The 21,640-nt window shown below is 35.0% G+C and overlaps 1 protein-coding gene and 1 long non-coding RNA gene across 2 annotated transcripts; both read left to right on the top strand.

Moving 5' to 3' along the window:
* Positions 1-533: 533 nt before the first annotated feature.
* Positions 534-1,056, top strand: LOC133176837 (uncharacterized). Its single transcript, XR_009719561.1, has 3 exons — positions 534-566; positions 743-796; positions 995-1,056. It is a non-coding gene; the product is annotated as an uncharacterized LOC133176837 (long non-coding RNA).
* A 4,038-nt stretch (positions 1,057-5,094) lies between these two features.
* Positions 5,095-21,330, top strand: LOC133176836 (uncharacterized; the record flags this gene model as incomplete). The annotated part of the gene is made up of 3 exons (XM_061311903.1): positions 5,095-5,520; positions 21,112-21,177; positions 21,262-21,330. Coding segments are annotated over exons 1-3 (537 nt in total), but the record flags the coding sequence as incomplete, so codon positions are not given.
* Between the last annotated feature and the right edge of the window lie 310 nt (positions 21,331-21,640).

Here is a 21,640-nt window from a genome sequence, read left to right as displayed (position 1 = left end):
GGCACGAAATATTTGAAATCTTAAATCTACATAATTCTGTTCTTTTCCAGTAATTGGCCCAGGTCAGCTGGTTGCCATTCCTGTCGGCTTGGCCATCCCCCCCGTTGACATCAGTAAGACACACAAGAGCACTCACAAATATATCAACTAATTTGTTATGCCTACTCTATGCATAATGCGTTTTTGAAGTACATAAAAATCATTTTACTGTAAGCGTGATTGATTACAAGCTGTATTTGTGCTATACTGTATAATACCTTTCATTTCAGAAATTTGGGATAGCTCTCATGAAATGACATCGGAGCAAGGTAATAAACAATCCACCTTTCGTTTGCTTGAAAATAAAGCATGTGCTTTCATCTTAACGTGCACATAAAGAGTGTTTTTAACTTTCATAGAAACAAAGATATATATAATATATTAATATACTATCCCTCCCTCCCCCACTCTCTCTCTCTCTCTCTCTCTCTGTAAGGGTGTGTGTGTAGAAGAGATAGAGATCTAATCAATTTTGTTATATATCTTTTGTTCTAAAGGATCTGGAGGGTTTATTCCAAAAGTGCCAGGTAGGAGTTAATTCAGCTTCTTCTCCTATCGATAATAGACACCAAATATATATTAATTTTTTTTTTTAAATTTTACGATATTTAATATTTATAATATATCATTTATTTCTCCTTCATATCATCTTATCGAGTTGCATTTTGTAATTACTGGAGCATTTTGTGATTCCTTTTAGTAGAGATGGAAGATGATGTGGCGGAGTCCCAGGGAAATAAAGATCCTTGTTTCTCTGGTAATGAATCTGACCTAGATATTCTATAATATCTAATAATATCGGAGATATTCTATAATTTGCAGTTGATATATCTAAGGGAAACAAGAATATAAGTTTGCTAAGGATAAAATCATGCTGAAGAAAAAATGAACTTATTTTTTAACAATGTTTTTCCTAAATAACAGTTACAGTCATATTTTTTGGATATTTTCCCAGATGATACCAACGAAGAATCGTCTGTGAAACAGTGGAAGGAGGATAGCCTACAGAAATGGTTGGAGCATCAGTCCCAAATGGCGCGTGGGTCACACAAGTTGGACAGAGTTTCAACGTCTGTGTCGCTCCCCAAAGATAGAAGATTTGAGACTAAAGGCTCTCAGATTTCCTCCAGGGAAGGAGAGCTTAGGAGAATGTTGAACGAAGCAATCACAGAAAAGGATTCAGAGAGTTTATTTTCCCTGGAGGAAATTTCAAAGTTCAGAAAAGGTAAAAAGAAAAAACCATCAACCCGAAAGACTGTTAAGGAAAAGAAAACTGTAAAAAGACTCCGACAAAAACATGCTTGTTTACAGTGTGGGAAGAGAGTTGTCCATATGCGGCGGCATATGAGGCAGGTCCATAAGCAGGAGGTGTTTGAAAAACCGGTGAGGCAAGGGCGTTACATTGTTCGCCAATGTATTTTGTGCAACAAGGCCATTGCGCGCTTTGGGGACCATCTGCGGAGGACGCACCACATCTCCAAAAGAGAACGCATTGAGGACCTCCGCTTCCGAAGTCCCAAAGTTGTGGACAACTTTACGACGTAGGTTGAATTTTGAAGCATTAATTCAATCGTATAGAAATATATTTCTTCAATTATCCATATATCTTCATTTTGTAGTGATGAATGTGTACCTTCTCTACACCTGGAGAACCTTACAGACCCAAGTGATGATGAAAGGTTTGTGAGCACAAGCATACTTGTATGACTTTAAATTTGATTTTATTTGCACTACAGCTGAATAATCATTTGAACTGTTTGTAGGGAAAGTACCATGGACGCAGCTGAAAAAAGATGCATATCCTCACCCACTGCATCCTTGGAAAAATTGGAAGAAACAACTGAGATGGACCGGTTCGTATCAGCTTGCTTCGAGAAAATTAAAATTTAAACTTTTCCCATAATATTTTTTAATTCAGTGTGTATCATAAACCACATTGTAATTGTTTAAGTGTATGTCATTTGACCAAAAATAAAATAATGAAACCAAAAAAAATAACTGAAATATAAAAGGAAATTATACTGATTTACAAGTAAGATAGCATTTCTTGCTATGCGACATGTCCCTCGTCTTGATGATGCAGGTTAAGCAACGTCAAGCATGATCAGTACTTGGATGGGTGACAGCTGCACGTTGCAAGGTTTCACAAGGGGTTATCAAGTGATATAGTGATGATACAGCAACTTTCTGAATCACATTTGATTAAGAATTAAGCATCTGAATATCACACAAAAGTTTCTTTTGTTCTTAAAGATAAGGGTTAGACTAATTCAGTAACTGCAGGAATTCATTGATCACAGTAAAAATAAGCATTCCTTTCTTAAACATTAAGGGTAAAATTGAATAAAAGCAGGAATTCTTTGCTCATAAAAATTAAGCATTTTTCAAATAAGCAAGGATTTTGTACAGTTAAGTAAGGATTAGGGTTAAAATAATCCATAGTTTTATTGTCATCTTAGTCACTCAGCTTCGGCAATTCCATTTAATAATCTAAGAGGCATCCGAACGAACCGTTATTTTAGTAACCATTTAATGCACAAACTCTTGGTTACTATTTCCGACCCTTTTCTCAAATCCCACAGAACAGATAACAACCAAGTTGACATTGTAATACTCTTTTTCTTTCCTTTGCCCCATAGAAAATATTGAAATGCAATCAGATTACCGTTTCCCGCACGTTACCCAATACGGCTTTGTTACCAATTCCCGCTATATCGTTACCAAATCCCGCTCTAGGTTACCATTTCCCGCACAAGTTACTCAATCCCGCACAAGTTGCCAATTATCGCTTTAGGTTACCAAATAACGCTCTAAGTTAGCAAATCACTCATTTGCTTTGATTTGGTAAACTATTGAAGCAAAGGGTATCATCTCCCTGTATGTTAAATATAATGAAACCATTGACGCTGTAATCCCTTGATCCATTTGGCATACCCATTAGATATGCCTTCAATGAGTGTATGTTACCATTTCCCGCACTTGGAGTTACCAAATACCGTTGGAAACTATTTCAGGATTTTCGTTGAAGTTTCAAATAAAATTCGTAAATTAATGCCAAATGGTAATAATCTTACTATGAATTCTTGATGAGAAGGACCTTCTAACTGGTAGGACGGAAATCAATTGAATTTGAAAAAAAGAATAGTGAGTATGAGGAAGGGTTTAATGGGTAATGCGTAGAGGTATATTAGGTGAGACTAATGGGAAAAGAGTTCGGATATATTTAGTGAGGATTAGGAGTAATGGGTGTACTATGTAAATTTAAAATTGTTCAGGGTATACTAGGAAAACAGTAGTGGTAAGGTGTCTTGGTATGCTTGGTCAGGGGTAATAGGGGATATAGTGATGATGAAAAGAACGGTCTGAAGCAGAATTGATTAAAGCTTGTTCTGAATATATTTTTTTTAAATTTGCTGAAGTGTTTTGTGACATTTTGGTAGGGAAGATCAGGAAATCAGAAGAATGGAAACAGTTAGAGAAGCTTGTATTTATGGGTGAGTATATTCACATTTGCAATACTTTTCAGATCTTAACAATGAAGATGATTTTGACAAATGAATCACTTGTTTGTTGTTGATAGTAAATTTTTATGCTATTTATAGGAAGAGTGTGGAAAGAGTGGAAGAAGTTCCTAGCAGTAGGTTGGTATCTTCATTTTTCTTGAATAAAGGAATGTGATAGAATTTGATTGTTACATCAGATAAATATTTAGAAATATTCTCAAACCATCAGGGTAAAAATATCTTTCATTTCAGTTTTGATTCACTTCCTACATTGCCTTTCTTTTTTCTTTCGTAATGTCACATAATGTTACAGAGACTTTTCATTTCTTTTAGGTCCTCTGACGACACGATCCTCTACTGGCCTCGCCCAAGCCCAGGAGAGAAATACCAATCATGTACCGACGGTAAGCCAATGCTCTAGAATTTTGAAATCATTTCTATTTATCTTTATTTGGTCTTTCCATCTCATTAAATTTAATACTTTCTTTTTTATGCTTCCGGTATGTAGTAAGTTGCTAAAATGGAATGATGTATTCAATATTTTTTTTGCTATCAGAGATATAAATTAACTTTTTTTTAATTCAAGTTCCAATCCTGGCCCGATTTAAAGCGACCCTGAAGGGCCCATTGTCGCTTCAAGATGAAAAAACGGCGCACCAAATCGTTACCCATATTTTTAATATCTGGAAGGTGGTGCGGAAGACCCCTACATTCTTTGTAGGGGATCTTGTAGATGAGGAACAAATCTTCGATGTTTGGTTCAACACAGCCATGGAGCAGTGGCAGGCGAGCACTGTTAAAGCTTACATGCAAAGCTTGGGGGACTTCTTAGCATTCTGTATTAAGGCAGACTTCCCAACTGGAAAGAAGCAGGGCCACCTGCATCGAATGATACAGATGTTGAAAGATGCCAGGAAGAGCTTGCGGAAAAAAATTGCGAAGCGAAGAACAGAAGTGGAGGCAGATGCGTTAGGTTTGTGTTTCTTGGAAAATCATTGAAAAGCATACATAAGAAAGTAGGTTTATAAGTGACATATACATGTATATTTAATCAAGTTTCTTTTAACAGGCAATTTGATAAGTCCGGAAGAAATCAATCAGTTTTTAAAATCTGACTTGGTGGCGTCTATAGAGGACGAGATTCGCCAAGCCTCACATATCAAATGTACAATGGAGTTATTTATCAAGGTTCGGGACTACGTGATTTTCCGGATCCTTATAGCAAATGGCCAGAGGGCAGGAGCCGTGCTTTCGATAACGCACGACGTTATTAAAAAACGACAGCTAAGAGAGGAGGGATATGTCACGCTGACTGTGAGTTATCCACACACACGCTTGCATCCAAAGTTGCACTCATACACATAATCAAACATACTCTTAAGCACATTCACGCATACACACTCTCAATCAAAGAAATGAGTTCTTGTAAAAAAAAAAAAAGATAGTCTTGTGAAGAAATGCTGACATAAGTAACAATGTAAATTCCTATTTGGTGAAAATTCTGCCAAGGACAATTTTTAAAGGAACCTTTAAATTACAGGTAACGAAGCATAAGACGGATTTCAAAGGCCCGGCGATGATCAGCTTATCACCCGAGCTCTGGTTCTTTGTGCAAAAATATATCCACCTGGCAAGAAGATTGCCGAACTTCGTCTTCAAGATGTCGGATTCCATTTTCATTAAATGGCCCACGGGGGGAAAACCTCCACAGCCACTCGACAATTCAGGCTTAAACAAAGGTCTCGGCAGATTGTGGAATACAATGTTCGGTTCAAACAAACCGATTTCTACAACTAGGCTCAGAAAATCCGTTGTCACCGAAGTCAGAAGGGCTGTACCCACTTCAAGGGATGTGCTAGCTAGGCACATGTCCCATGAGCCTTCCACGGCCGACAGATATTATCACATGTCAGACAAATCAAAGATGGCGGTGCCCGTGTCCAGGCTCATAACGGCTGTCATGGAAGGGGAAAGTGAAGTACGTTTCTATATTGATTTCAACGTTCAAAGCTTCAAATTTGTACAGTTAAGGATGCTCAAAAATCCTGTTTTCTTTTATTTAGGCCTCAAGAACTACCAAACAGATTGCACAGACAAGCTCCATTCAAGAGGTATATCTTAATGCACTTGTCTTTCTTTCTTGGCATTTTCCTTCGCTGAAAATGTTTTATTTTCTTTTTAAAATGTCGGTGAAATATTTTCTTATATTCTAGATATCGCAGACAGGTACTGAGGAAGGTAGTTCAAACTCTAACCCTACCCCTGATTCTGACTCTAAAAAGGTAAATGTTATGATTGTAATTTTAAAAGCAAATGACTGTTGGAAGCAAAATTTCCGACACTTCTTCCATTATACGCTACTTCTTTCATTTTGTTTATTATTACATATCTATTATACCGAAAAACATAATTTAAAATAGATGTACTGAAGCACGTAACTTATAAAAAAAAATTCTATGATCATCAAATACTGAAGTCCATTCAAGAGGTATATCTTAATGCAGTTCTCTTTATTTCTTGGCATTTTCCTTCGATGAAAATGTTTTATTTTCTTTTTAAAATGTCGGTGAAATATTTTCTTATATTCTAAGATATCGCAGACAGGTACTGAGGAAGGTAGTTCAAACCCTAACCCTACCCCTGATTCTGACTCTAAAAAGGTAAATGTTATGATTGTAATTTTAAAAGCAAATGACTGTTGGAAGCAAAATTTCTGCCACTTCTTCCATTATACCCTGCTTCTTCCATTTTGTTTATTATATACATATCTATTATACCGAAAATCATAATTTAAAATAGATGTACTGAAGCACGTAGCTTATAAAAAAAATTCTATGATCATCAAATACTTAAGTCTCTTCATCATAAAACTTTTAAAATTATGAAATTGTATTTCAAAAAATGAATCGGACGATATTTAAACATAGTGTGTTTTAAATAGAAAAAGACACAAACACCTGAAGGTTTTCCACAGTTGCCGTCAGGGGTAAGTTATCTGGTACTTCTAATATTTCATTTGCTTAATTATTCATTATCTTAGTTTTTATAAACATACCTTACATGATTTTAAATGTATTGTAGCCACATAGAAGGAGATCATTTAGTGAGATAGAGGTGAGAACTCTAGTAGTCCTGCTGAGCGGATTGGACGTAACAAAAGGCATTACAAAACTGGCAGTGATTAGCCATCTCCAAGAATCACAGGAGGGAAGGCTGTTCTTGCTAAATATGCAAAATAAATTAGGATCAGAGTACCAAAAGAAAATAATTGACAGAGTAAGGACATTGTTTAGAAAGTGAATTTCTTGAAGTTGAAGTCACGGTTAGCCTTAGAAATGTTGACTATATTTAGCAATAAGTTACTATAGCAAACTATAATAGTTAACTATATAGTTCATAAGTAGTTTGTACGTGATTACGTTTACTATGGTACTATCGTACACCGGTTAAGACTTTATTTGAAACTTAGTCTATCTTACTCAGATTTTAGTCTTGTGAGATTATTCAAAGCCTTGATTATTTGTAGTTATATGCTTCTTGTATTTATTCACATTATATGATTGTCCATTAACGTTAAATCATCATTTCATTATCGAAATTGTTTTATCAAGTTTGATTTTACTTTTAACAAGCAAACACTTAGTTTTTCTGTACCGTTGACTTTTCATGTATAAATAGGTAAAATTTGATAATCAAACTTCAGAGAAAGTTTGACAGTAAAGGAATGATTTTAGATGTGTTTTCTTTCACAAATGATCTTTGATAGGGAAAAAATGGAATCTGGATTTCTTTTTACATTTGTTGATAGAAATAGGGATTCTTCATATGAATAACCCTAATTCTTCCTTAACGTCAACTCCTTCCTCTATTATTCCGCTTTTGGAAAGGCTTCAATTGAAAATAAAAGTTACCATCTCCAGGAAGCTACATAATCTCGCTTTGTTACCAAATCCCGTTATACCGATACCAAATCCCTCTGTAGATCGCCATTCCCCGTACAAGTTACTCAATCCCGCACAAGTTACCAATTATCGCTTTAGGTTACAAAATAACGCTCTAAGTTACCAAATCACTCATTTGCTTTGTTTTCAAAAACTATTGAAGCCAAGGGTGTCATCTTCCTGCATGTGAAAAATTGCGAACCCATTGACCAAATAATGCTCTTATCCATTTGTTATGCCCTTTAGAAATGGTTTCAATGAGCTTACGTTACCATTTCCCGCACTTCACGTTACCAAATACCGTTGGAAACTGTTTCAATAATACAAAATACAAAATGACCAAAATTTGACCCATTTTTTGGGATAGAAAATGACCCAAATCGTATAGAAAACACGAACCCAAAAATCGTTTTATTTTTCTGTTAGACTCTTTTTTTCAGCGTTACCAAATAGCGGAAAGAGGTCTTCATTAAAACACATTTAATAAAACGCTAAGAGAAATTATAGTGCTATACTTTGGTTGAAACGATCAAAATAATTAAATTATGTCTTGCATACCTTCCAAAACCCTTGAATGTTATGAAGACTTTGAATTCTTCATGAGAAAATCCTAATAGCTAGTAAGACAAAAAATTCAATGAATTTGAAAAAAAAAATCGGGAATAATTAGGAAGGGTATGCTAAGTAAGGTGTATTGGGTAATGGGTGGAGGTATACTAGATCAGCATAATGAGAAATGAGTCAAAGTATATTGGATCATGGTTAGGGGTAATGGGTATACAAGGTAAATGAGTAATTGTTCAGGGTATACTAGGAAAGGGCAATGGGTAGGTGTACAGGTATATTAGGTTAGGTGTAATAGGTGATATAGTGATGATAAAAGGAACAGTCTGAAACACAATTGATGAAGGCTTATTCTTCTAAATATCATAAATTTTTGCCCATATTTTGTTTCCTAATAATAAGTGATCGTATGGTTAGTTCTTGCTAGCGTGAACATGAAGCAGCATAAGTCTCCACTGTCAATTTACTCTGTACTATAGCAGACGCTATCTAGGCCCCCATCTCATCAGACACATAGCACTTTATTTCCGAAAATTCAAGAAGGAATATAATTTCATTGACCAATTGACCTTTTGGCTTTGATTTCCTGAAGTACAGTAGCCAAGAGCTTCTTCTTTAAATATCTCTGAGAACGTACTCTTCTCAATGCCCTATGCCCGTAAAATAGGATTCAAATGAAATCAAGTCAATATATCCGGCACAAGTTACCCAATCCCGCTTTGTTACCAAATCCCGCTATACCGTTACCAAATCCCGCTCTAAGTTACCAAATCACGCTTTTGCTTTGTTCTCTTTAACTACAGAAGCCTAGAGTGTCATCTTTCAGAATGTGATAAACTTGCAACTTTTTGAACACTTGTTGCTCTTCTTTACTTCTCCTGCCCTTTAGAAAGGCTTCAATTGAAAAAAGGTTACCATTTCCCGCACAAGTTACCCAATCTCGCACAAGTTACCAATTATCGCTATACCGTTACCAAATTCCGCTCTAGGTTACCATTTCCCGCACAAGTTAACCAATCCCGCACAAGCTACCAATTATCGCTTTAGGTTACAAAATAACGCTCTAAGTTACCAAATCACTCATTTGCTTTGATTTCAAAACCTATTGAAGCCAAGGGTGTCATCTTCCTGCATGTGAAAAATTACGAACCCATTAACCAAATAATGCTCTTATTTATTTGTTATGCACATTAGAAATGGTTTCAATGAGCTTAGGTTACCATTTCCCGCACTTCACGTTACCAAATACCGTTGGAAACTGTTTCAATAATACAAAATACAAAATGACCAAAACTTGACCCATCTTTTTGGATAGGAAATGACCCAAATCGTATAGAAAACACGACCCCAAAAAACGTTGTTTTTTTTTAGACTTAGTCTTTTCTTCAGTGTTACCAAATAGCGGACAAAAGTCTTCATTAAAACACATTTAATAAAACGCTGAAAGAAATTATAGTGCTTTACTTTGGTTGAAACGATCAAAATACTTAAATAATATCTTGCATACCTTCCAAAACCCTTGAATGTCATGAAGACTTTGAATTCTTCATGAGAAGATCCTAATAGCTAGTAAGCCGAAAAATCAAATGAATTTGAAAAAAAATCAGAAATAATTAGAAAGGGTATGCTAAATAAGGTGTATTGGGTAATGGGTGGAGGTATACTAGATCAGCCTAATGAGAAATGAATCAGAGTATATTAGATCAGGATTAGGGGTTATATTAACTTTTTAATATTATAAGTTCAAAATATAGACATATTAGAGTATGTAATATTGTCACTTCCTGTATGTAAACACTACGAATTATATCAAATCAATCACTGAGTTAGAACTTGATTGCTTTTTATGGTCATATACTCCTTAAGGAAAGAAAAAAAAAATGTCAATATTCAGAAGAGTAAGCCTTCATCAGCCGTGTTTCAGACCGCTACTTTCTTCATCATTATATCGCCTGGTAGCTATCAACGTGCAGTGGTCACCCACCCAATAGTATAACACGCTAGACGTCGCTTAACTTGCGTCATGCAAACCGTGATACATACCTCACAGCCAGAGAAGCTACCTTATTGTAAGTATTTCAAAATCTCTTATATATCTCAGCCACGTCTGTTAGGGTTAGGGTTAGGGTAAAGGGTTTTTTACGACGATTGCTCCGGAGCAGTTTAGAAAGGCTTCAATTGAAGTTTACCATTTCCCGCACAAGTTACCCAATCCCGCTATACCGTTACCAAATCCCGCTCTTTTGTGTTTGGAACTCTTCTGTGTTTGGAGCTCTTTTGTGTTTGGAACTCTTCTGCGCGTCCAAGATCACACCCGTTCTTTTGTGTTTGGAACTCTTCTGTGTTTGGAGCTCTTTTGTGTTTGGAACTCTTCTGCGCGTCCAAGATCACACCTGCTCTTTTGTGTTTGGAGCTCTTTTGTGTTTGGAACTCTTCTGCGCGTCCAAGATCACACAGAGCGCGCTTTGACTTTGTGTATATGATGACGCCAGCTGCGGGGTTGTGTATCACCTTTAGGTCCTCACATAGAACAGTGTAAGCACACAGTGTCCCTAACGCTGCAGAGTGCGGACGGAAAAATTTACCAGGGAAGAGAACGCTAAAAGGTAGACAATTTATTTTTTGGGAGAATATTTTAGAATTTATATTTTGAAACAGTTTCTTCGACGGAAAATTTCTTTTGATATGTATACTGCAAAATCACATATTTTCGTGGTGTCAAATTGTATTTGTTCTTCGGGTTTTCATTTCATGGTTCAATGAGAAAGAATAACTCAAACTTCAACTTTTTTTCATTTCGTAGATGACATAAATTTCTTGGGTCTCGACATGCAAAGAAAATAACGATAATTAAACCCCACGAAAATTAGTGATTTAACAGTACTGTTTCCTTTTTTTAAGTTAAGGTTGCATTTTATTTCATGACTGAATAATATAGATGAGAAAAACTGCCAAGTTTAAGAATGCGTTAATTACGCAAAAAACAACTGCTATTAAACAGAATTTTATTTAAATAAATTTTTATAATTGTAATTTGATAATTCTGTAAAACTTTAACCAATATGAGCAGGAATTTCTTGTTGTAAGCAAGTTATTTACTATAAAACATTGAAGGTTTATAAACTTTGGTTGTACATTTTTTTGGCGTCGGGAAAAAAATTGAGTAGCTATAATTGAAATGATGTATTAATTATTGTCCTTTACAACAATTGAATTTCTCTTTAACATTCGCAATTCAAAGAAATTTTCTGCTCATATTGGAAAAAATATTTCAAATTTAGTTATTATTGAATATGCGTGATGTGTGTATGTAAATAAAGATTGGGGGTGACGAAGGCGTCAATTAGCGCCTAAGTCCCGGAGAGCATGTAATAAATTAGGAGGTACCCCAGCAAATTGCGAGGTACCTCTCTGTGAGAATGAAAATGAGTGTAAAGCATGACGATAAACTTAAAATTGTTTTGCCTTATAAATGATTAGTGCAGTTTTTTTATGTTTACGGTATCATTTAGAAGATATTATCAAATAAAAATGATCTATCATAGACATTTACAAAGTTTGACTATTGTCTGATTAATTGTAATTTGACTTTACATTGAAGTCTATGGAGAGAGCAGGTTTAATTAACATATTGTAAAAAGTAATTTGAATTTTATACATATCTCTCGGTAAAATATTGTATAAGATCCCAATTTGAAATGCAAAGAAATCAGATACCGGAGATAATTTGAGAAAATTAGAATTCTCTCATTTTCATAAAGGGGCAGAGAATTTCTTCTAAATATCATAAATTTTTGCCCATATTTTGTTTCCTAATAATAAGTGATCGTATTGTTAGTACTTGCTAGCGTGAACATGAAGCAGCATAAGTCTCCACTGTCAATTTACTCTGTACTATAGTAGACGCTATCTAGGCCCCATCTCATCGGACATATAGAACTATATTTCCGAAAATTCAAGAAGGAATATAATTTCATTGACCAATTGACCTTTTTGCTTTGATTTCCTGAAGTACAGTAGCCAAGAGCTTGTTCTTTAAATATCTCTGAGAACGTACGGTCTAACAGACATTTAGGTACTCTTCTCAATGCCCTATGCCCGTAAGATAGGATTCAAATGAAATCAAGTCAACATTTCCGGCACAAGTTACCCAATCCCGCTTTTTTACCCAATCCCGCTATACCGTTACCAAATCCCGCTCTAAGTTACCAAATCACGCTTGCTCATATAATTCATACATATTTCATACTTAGGACCCTCGTTGGAACACTATTTTTAACTACCTTATTCAGATGAAGACCCTCCAGCTCCACGTAATTAACGAGTGCCCTTAAACCCAGTCAAACGGGAGATAGGTAAGGGTTAGTTACCAAATCCCGCTCTCTAAGTTACCATTTAACGCTTGCTCATATAATTCATACATAATTCATACTTAGGACCCTCGTTGGAACACTATTTTTAACTACCTGATACAGATGAAGACCCTCCAGCCCCACGTAGTTAACGAGTGCCCTTAAACCCAGTCAAACGGGAGATAGGTTAGGGTTAGTTACCAAATCCCGCTCTCTAAGATACCATTTAACGCTTGCTCATATTATTCATACATAATTCATACTAAGGACCCTCGTTGGAACACTATTTTTAACTACCTGATACAGATGAAGACCCTCCAGCCCCACGTAGTTAACGAGTGCCCTTAAACCCAGTCAAACGGGAGATAGGTTAGGGTTAGTTACCAAATCCCGCTCTCTAAGTTACCATTTAACGCTTGCTCATAAAATTCATACTTAGGACCATCGTTGGAACACCATTTTTAACTACCTTATACAGATGAAGACCCTCCAGCCCCACGTAGTTAACGATTGCCCTTAAACCCAGTTAAACGGGAGATGGGTAAGGGTTAGTTACCAAATCCCGCTCCCTAAGTTACCATTTAACGCTTGCTCATATAATTCATACATAATTCATACTAAGGGCCCTCGTTGGAACACCATTTCTATTAACTTATATAGATGAAGACCCTCCAGCCCCACGTAATTAACGATTTCCCTTAAACCCAGTCAAACGGGAGATAGGTTAGGGTTAGTTACCAAATCCCGCTCGAAGTTACCAAATAACGTTTTGTTACTAAATCCCGCTATACCGTTACCAAATCCCGCTCTAGGTTACCATTTCCCGCACAAGTTACCCAATCCCGCACACATTACCAATTATCGCTTTAGGTTACAAAATAACGCTCTAAGTTACCAAATCACTCATTTGCTTTGTTTTCAAAAACTATTGAAACCAAGGGTGTCATCTTCCTGCATTTGAAAGATTACGAACCCATTGACCAAATAATGCTCTTATTCATTTGTTATGCCCATTAGAAATGGTTTCAATGAGCTTAGGTTACCATTTCCCGCACTTCACGTTACCAATTACCGTTGGAAACTGTTTCAATAATGCAAAATACAAAATGACCAACATTTGACCCCTTTTTTTTGGATAGAAAATGACCCAAATCGTATAGAAAACACGACCCCAAAAAACATTTTTTTTCCTGTTAGACAGTCTTTTCTTTTCAGTGTTACCAAATAGCGGAAAGAAGTTTTCATTAAAACACATTTAATAAAACGCTAAAAGAAATTATAGTGCAGAAAGGATATGCTAAGGTGTATTGGGTAATGGGTGGAGGTATACTAGATCAGCTTAATGAGAAATGAGTCAGAGTATATTAGATCAGGGTTAGGGGTTATATTAACTTCTTGATATTATAAGTTCAAAATATAGACATATTAGAGTATGTAATATTGTCACTTTCTGTATGTAAACACTACGAATTATATCAAATCAATCACTGAGTTAGAACTTGATTGCTTTTATGGTCTTGTACTCCTTAAAGAAAAGAAAAAATATCAATATTCAGAAGAGTAAGCCTTTATCAGCTGTGTTTCAGACTTTTACTTTCTTCATCATTATATCGCCTGGTAGCTATCAACGTGCAGTGGTCACCCACCCAATAGTACAACACGCTAGACGTCGCTTAACTTGCGTCATGCAAAGCGTGATACATACCTCACAGCCAGAGAAGCTACCTTATTGTAAGTATTTCAAAATCCCTTATATATCTCAGCTATGTCTGTTAGGGGTAGGGTTAGGGTTACCAATTATGTCACTTTGGTTCATTTGACTTTTTACATTATTCAGCAATACATTTTAAATAATATAAAATGATTCAAAATTGTTCAATATCTTTTCTTTATGCTTCATTATACATTGGATACATTCTCTATTTAAGTTTTAAACAATGATTCAAAGAATAAAAGAAGACAGTTTAACGAAAATATTTAATGAACATCTAAAATAAAGTGAAGTTTGTTAGCAAAAATCCCTTAAACCGGAAATTTTTTCCGGAATGCAATATTCCGGAAAAAAAAATTCCGTTTTTAGTTGAACTCTTCTGTGTTTGGAACTCTTCTGTGTTTGGAACTTTTCTGAGTTTGGAGCTCTTTTGTGTTTGGAACTCTTCTGTGTTTGGAACTCTTCTGTGTTTGGAGCTCTTTTGTGTTTGGAACTCTTCTGCGCGTCCAAGATCACATCCGCTCTTTTGTGTTTGGAACTCTTCTATGTTTGGAGCTCTTTTGTGTTTGGAACTCTTCTGTGCGTCCAAGATCACACAGAGCGCGCTTTGACTTTGTGTATATGATGACGCCAGCTGCGGAGTTGTGTATCATCTTTAGGTCGTCACATAGAACAGTGTAAGCACACAGTGTCCCTAACGCTGCAGAGTGCGGACTGAAAAATTTACCAGGGAAGAGAACGCTAAAAGGTAGGCAATTTATTTTTTGGGAGAATATTTTAGAATTTATATTTTGAAACAGTTTCTTCGACGGAAAATTTCTTTTGATATGTATACTGCAAAATCACATACTTTTCGTGGTGTCAAATTGTATTTGTTCTTTGGGTTTTCATTTCATGGTTCAATGAGAAAGAATTACTCAAACTTCAACTTTTTTTTCATTTCGTAGATGACATAAATTTCTTGGGTCTCGACATGCAAAGAAAATAACGATAATTAAACCCCACGAAAATTAGTGATTTAACAGTACTGTTTCCTTTTTTTAAGTTAAGGTTGCATTTTATTTCATGACTGAATAATATAGATGAGAAAAACTGCCAAGTTTAAGAATACATTAATTACGCAAAAACAACTGCTATTAAACAGAATTTTATTTAATTAAATTTTTATTTTATTAACCAATATGAGCAGGAATTTCTTGTTGTAAGCAAGTTAGTCACTATAAAACATTGAAGATTTATAAATTTTGGTTGTTCATTTTTTTGGTGTTGGGAAAAAAATTGAGTAGCTATAATTGAAATGATGTATTAATTATTGTCCTGTACAACAATTGAATTTCTCTTTAACATTCGCAATTCAAAGAAATTTTCTGCTCATATTGGAAAAAATATTTCAAATTTAGTTATTATTGAATATGCGTGATGTGTGTATGTAAATAAAGATTGGGGGTGACGAAGGCGTCAATTAGCGCCTAAGTCCCGGAGAGCATGTAATAAATTAGGAGGTACCCCAGCAAATTGCGAGGTACCTCTCTGTGAGAATGAAAATGAGTGTAAAGCATGACGATAAACTTAAAATAGTTTTGCCTTATAAATGATTAGTGCAGTTTTTTTTATGTTTACAGTATCATTTAGAAGATATTATTAAATAAGAATGATCTATCATAGACATTTACAAAGTTTGATTATTGTCTGATAAATTGCAATTTGACTTTACATTGAAGTCTATGGAGAGAGCAGGTTTAATTAACATATTGTAAAAAGTAATTTGAATTTTATACATATCTCTCGGTAAAATATTGTATAAGATCCCAATTTGATATGCAAAGAAATCAGATACCGGAGATAATTTGAGAAAATTAGAATTCTCTCATTTTCATAAAGGGGCAGAGAATTTGAGAAACATATATAAAGCAAAATAGCCAGATTTAAAATGTTACCAATTATGTCACTTTGCTTCATTTGACTTTTTACGTTATTATCAAATCGCATATAAAGTTAATCAAGAAAGTGAAAGAGGATTAATTAAGATATCTAACATTTTGTTAGCAAAAATCCCTGAAACCGGAATTTTTTTCCGGAATGCAATATTCAGGGGAAAAAAATCCGTTTTTAGTGGAACTCTTCTGTGTTTGGAACTCTTCTGTGTTTGGAACTTTTCTGAGTTTGGAGCTCCTTTGTGTTTGGAACTCTTCTGTGTTTGGAGCTCTTTTGTGTTTAGAACTCTTCTGTGTTTGGAGCTCTTTTGTGTTTGGAACTCTTCTGTGTTTGGAGCTCTTTTGTGTTTGGAACTCTTCTGCGCGTCAAAAACCCCACTATAGGTTACCATTTCTCGCACAAGTTTTGTTACAAAATCCCGCTACACCAATTCTTAAGTCCGGTCAAGGTAAGTATTTCCCGCACAAGTTATCATTTATTCTTATTTGTTTTCTTTTTGTTCTTTATAAATGAATAGAGATAAAAAAATAGTTGTTTGCTTAATGTAGAGGAATGTGTTGCAAATTCTCCTCAATCAATAAAAGAATATCGCACTCAAACACAAATAAAACTAGATATTAAAATTTTTATTAGTAAAGAATAGTTTCTTTTTTTAAGGAATTGGTATGAGTGAGGAAAAAGGTATAGAGTCTCTCCATTCCGATGCAGGTATTACATGTAGTCATTTGAATTTTCGTACATCAAATCGCATATAAAGTTAATCAAGAAAGTGAAAGAGGGTTAATTAAGATATCTAACATTTTGTTAGCAAAAATCCCTGAAACCGGAAATTATTTTTTCCGGATTGCAATATTCCGGAAAAAAAAATCCGTTTTTAGTGGAACTCTTCTGTGTTTGGAGCTCTTTTGTGTTTGGAACTCTTCTACGCGTCCAAAACACCACTATAGGTTACCATTTCTCGCACAGGTTTTGTCTCCTTTTGATAATAGACACCAAATATATATTGATTTTTTTTAATTTTATGGTATTTAATATTTATATCATTTATTTCTCCTTCATATCATCTTATCGAGTTGCATTTTGTAAAAACTGGAGCATTTTGTGATTCCTTTTAGTAGAGATGGAAGCTGATGTGGCGGAGTCCCAGGGAAATAAAGATCCTTGTTTCTCTGGTAATGAATCTGACCTAGATATTCTATAATATCTAATAATATCGGAGATATTCTATAATTTGCAGTTGATACATCTAAGGGAAACAAGAATATAAGTTTGCTAACCGTGATCTTTTAAGGATAAAATCATGATGAAGAAAAAAATGAACTTATTTTTTAACAATGTTTTTTCCTAAATAACAGTTACAGGGCGTTACATTGTTTGCCAATTTATTTTGTGCAACAAGGCCATTGTGCGCTTTGGGGACCATCTGCGGAGGACGCACCACATCTCCAAAAGAGTGCGCATTGAGTACCTCCACTTCCAAAGTCCCAAAGTTGTGGACAACTTTACGACGTAGGTTGAATTTTGAAGCATTAATTCAATCGTATAGAAATATATTTCTTCAATTATCCATATATCTTCATTTTGTAGTGATGAATGTGTACCTTCTCTACACCTGGAGGACCTTACAGACCCAAGTGATGATAAAAGGTTTGTGAGCACAATCATACTTGTATGACTTTAAATTTGATTTTATTTGCACTACAGCTGAATAATCATTTGAACTGTTTGTAGGGAAAGTATCATGGACGCAGCTGAAAAAAGATGCATATCCTAACCCACTGCATCCTTGGAAAAATCAGCTTACTTCCATTGCATAGCTTTGATAAAAATACCGGAGATAATTTGAGAAAATTAAAAATTTAAACTTTTCCCATTAGTATTTTTTAATTCAGTGTGTATCATAAACCACATTGTAATTGTTTAAGTGTATGTCATTTGTCCAAATAAAAAATAATGAAACCCCAAAAAAATAGCTGAAATATAAAAGGAACTTATACTGATTTACAAGTAAGATAGCATTTCTGGCTATGCGACATGTCCCTCGTCTTGATGATGCAGGTTAAACAACGTCAAGCATGATCAGTACTTGGATGGGTGACAGCTGCACCTTGCAAGGTTTCACAAAGGGCTATCAAGTGATATAGTGATGATACAGCACCACCATTCTGAATCACATTTGATTAAGAATTAAGCATCTGAATATCACACAAACGTTTCTTTTGTTCTTAAAGATAAGGGTTAGACTAATTCAGTAACTGCAGGAATTCATTGATCACAGTAAAAATAAGCATTCCTTTCTTAAACATTATGGGTAAAAGTGAATAAAAGCAGGAATTCTTTGCTCATAAAATTTAGGCATTTCTCAAATAAGCAAGGATTTTGTACAGTTAAGTAAGGATTAGGGTTAAAATAATCCGTAGTTTTATTGTCATCTTAGTCACTCAGCTTCGGCAATTCCATTTAATAATCTAAGAGGCATCTGAACGAATACTGTTATTTTAGTAACCATTTAATGCACAAACTCTTGGTTACCATTTCCCACCCTTTTATCCAATCGCACAGAACATATAACAACCAAGTTGACATTCTAGTACTCTTTTTCTTTCCTTCCCCATAGAAAATATTGAAATTCAATCAGATTACCGTTTTCCGCACGTTTCCCAATACGGCTTTGTTACCAATTCCCGCTATATCGTTACCAAATCCCGCTCTAGGTTACCATTTCCCGCACAAGTTACTCAATCCCGCACAAGTTACCAATTATCGCTTTAGGTTACCAAATAACGCTCTGAGTTACCAAATCACTCATTTGCTTTGATTTGGTAAACTATTGAAGCAAAGGGTATCATCTCCCTGCATGTTAAATATAATGAACCCATTGACGCTATAATCCCTTGATCCATTTGGCATACCCATTAGAAATGCCTTCAATGAGTTTATGTTACCATTTCCCGCACTTGGAGTTACCAAATACCGTTGGAAACTATTTCAGGATTTTCGTTGATGTTTCAAATAAAATTCGTAAATTAATGCCAAATGGTAATAATCTTACTGTGAATTCTCGATGAAAAGGACCTTCTAACTGGTAGGACGAAAATCAATTGAATTTGAAAAAAAGAATAGTGAGTATGAGGAAGGGTTTAATGGGTAATGCGTAGAGGTATATTAGGTGAGACTAATGGGAAAATAGTTCGGATATATTTGGTCAGGATTAGGAGTAATGGGTGTACTATGTAAATTTAAAATTGTTCAGGGTATACTAGGAAAACAGTAGTGGTTAGGTGTCTTGGTATGCTTGGTCAGGGGTAATAGAGGATATAGTGATGATGAAAAGAACGGTCTGAAGCAGAATTGATTAAAGCTGAATATATTTTTTTAAATTTGCTGAAGTGTTTTGTGACATTTAGGTAGAGAAGATCAGGAAATCAGAAGAATGGAAACAGTTAGAGAAGCTTGTATTTATGGCTGAGTATATTCACATTTGCAATACTTTTCAGATCTTAACAATGAAAATGATTTTGACAAATGAATCACTTGTTTGTTGTTGATAGTAAATTTTTATGCTATTTATAGGAAGAGTGTGGAAACAGTGGAAGAGGTTCCTAGCAGTAGGTTGGTATCTTCATTTTTCTTGAATAAAGGGTTAGTCTAGTGACATTTTCAATGTTTTTCATGCAAGACCAATCAAATGGCAGTATTAAAGTTTCAATTTTTGTGAGATAATTAGCCAGTTCATCAAGGAAAGCTATGTATTTCCTCGTCCTGCACCTGTTCGAGTACAGAACATCCTCTCTACATTTACATTGCGTAAATTCTTCCAGCCAGAATGGTCTAGCTGGTGTATCCTTCCAGTTGAACAGCATGTACTTAACCTCTCGAAAGGAAACATAGCACATAAGACTCCTAAACGTGGCTAGAAATCCATCTTTTACTTGACCAATGTCAAATTTAAACTCAAATCTTTCAAGGCTTTCGAAGACGTTCTCTATGGAGTTTATAACGAGTTTGTTTTCGCCCACTTCTCAGTCGTCTTCCATCCATTAATCTGGTTTCACTGCAAGTAAAATACAAATATATGTATTTGTGTTAAATATATTCAAATTTTAAAGAAATTTTGTATAATGGAGTAGTAGTAGAATTCATTTCTTGGCTACAAACAGACTACAGACAGTGCAAAATGTGCAAGAGTATGGGTTCCTCAAAAAAAAAAAAAATTAAGTACATTGCACATATACTGTGTGCTCAATAACCAATCTATAAAAACTAGATTCTTTCATCCACTCCTGTAATGGCTACACAAGGATCTATTATGGGAGTGGATCAAAGGTTCCAATTTTAATTTGATAAGCTTACTTATTTAATAAACTCCAGCAAATAAAACCTTTAGTTGTTTGGAATATATTATGTTCATTTTCACAAGGAATACTATTTTTTAAAGCAAATCCCCTTTTCTCTTATCGGAATTTAAGAACTGTGCTTCAATTCTGATTTGAAAACACAATTCTTGGTCAGAATCAATGTACATTCCTGGCCTAGCAATATTGCATATGCAAATTCAGTGATGCGTTATGCAATGAAGACCTATTAGATGACACCTCCTTTCTCTCCAATACAAATCTGTTATTGGATTGACTTCGTAAATAACCTTCAAATGTCAAATATTTTTTTTAGCTCACCTGAGTTGAAAGCTCAAGTGAGCTTTTCTGATCACATGTTGTCCGGCGTCCGTCTGTCTGTCCGTCTGTCTGTCCGTCTGTTTGTCCATCTGTCTGTGTGTAAACTTTTCACATTTTCGACTTCTTCTCAATAACCACTGGGCTAATTTCAATCAAACTTACCACAAAGTATCCGAAGGGGATTCAAGTTTGTTCAAATGAAGGGCCATGCCCTCTTTCAAGGGGAGATAATTAGAAATTAGTGAAAAAATAAAAGCATCATTTAAAAATCTTCTTCTCAAGAACCAAAGGGCCAGGAAAGATGAAACTTATGTGGAAGCATCCTCAGATAGTGTACATTCAAATTTGTACAGTTAAGGATGCTCAAAAATCCTGTTTTCTTTTATTTAGGCAATAAGAACTATCAAACAGATTGCACAGACGAGCTCCATTCAAGAGATATATCTTAATGCACTTGTCTTTATTTCTTGGCATTTTCCTTCGGTGAAAATGTTTTATTTTCTTTTTAAAATGTCGGTGAAATATTTTCTTATATTCTAGATATCGCAGACAGGTACTGAGGAAGGTAGTTCAAACCCTAACCCTACCCCTGATTCTGACTCTCCAAAGGTAGATGTTATGATTGTAATTCTAAAAGCAAATGACTGTTGGAAGCAAAATTTCCGACACTTCTTCCATTATACGCTACTTCTTCCATTTTTTTAATTATATACATATCTATTATACCGAAAATCATAATTTAAAATAGATGTACTGAAGCATGTAGCTTATTCAAATAAAATCAAGTCAACATTTCCGGCAAAAGTGACACAATCCTGCTTTGTTACCAAATCCCGCTATACCGTTACCAAATCCCGCTCTAAGTTACCAAATCACGCTTCCTCATATAATTCATACATAATTCATACTTAGGACACTC

The sequence above is a fragment of the Saccostrea echinata genome, unplaced genomic scaffold (genome assembly GCF_033153115.1).
Source record: "Saccostrea echinata isolate AGI-Se365-2 ecotype Australia unplaced genomic scaffold, CSIRO_AGI_Sech_v1 ptg000082l, whole genome shotgun sequence".
Taxonomy (NCBI): Eukaryota; Metazoa; Mollusca; class Bivalvia; order Ostreida; family Ostreidae; genus Saccostrea; species Saccostrea echinata.
This window is presented reverse-complemented; position numbering and strand designations above follow the sequence as displayed.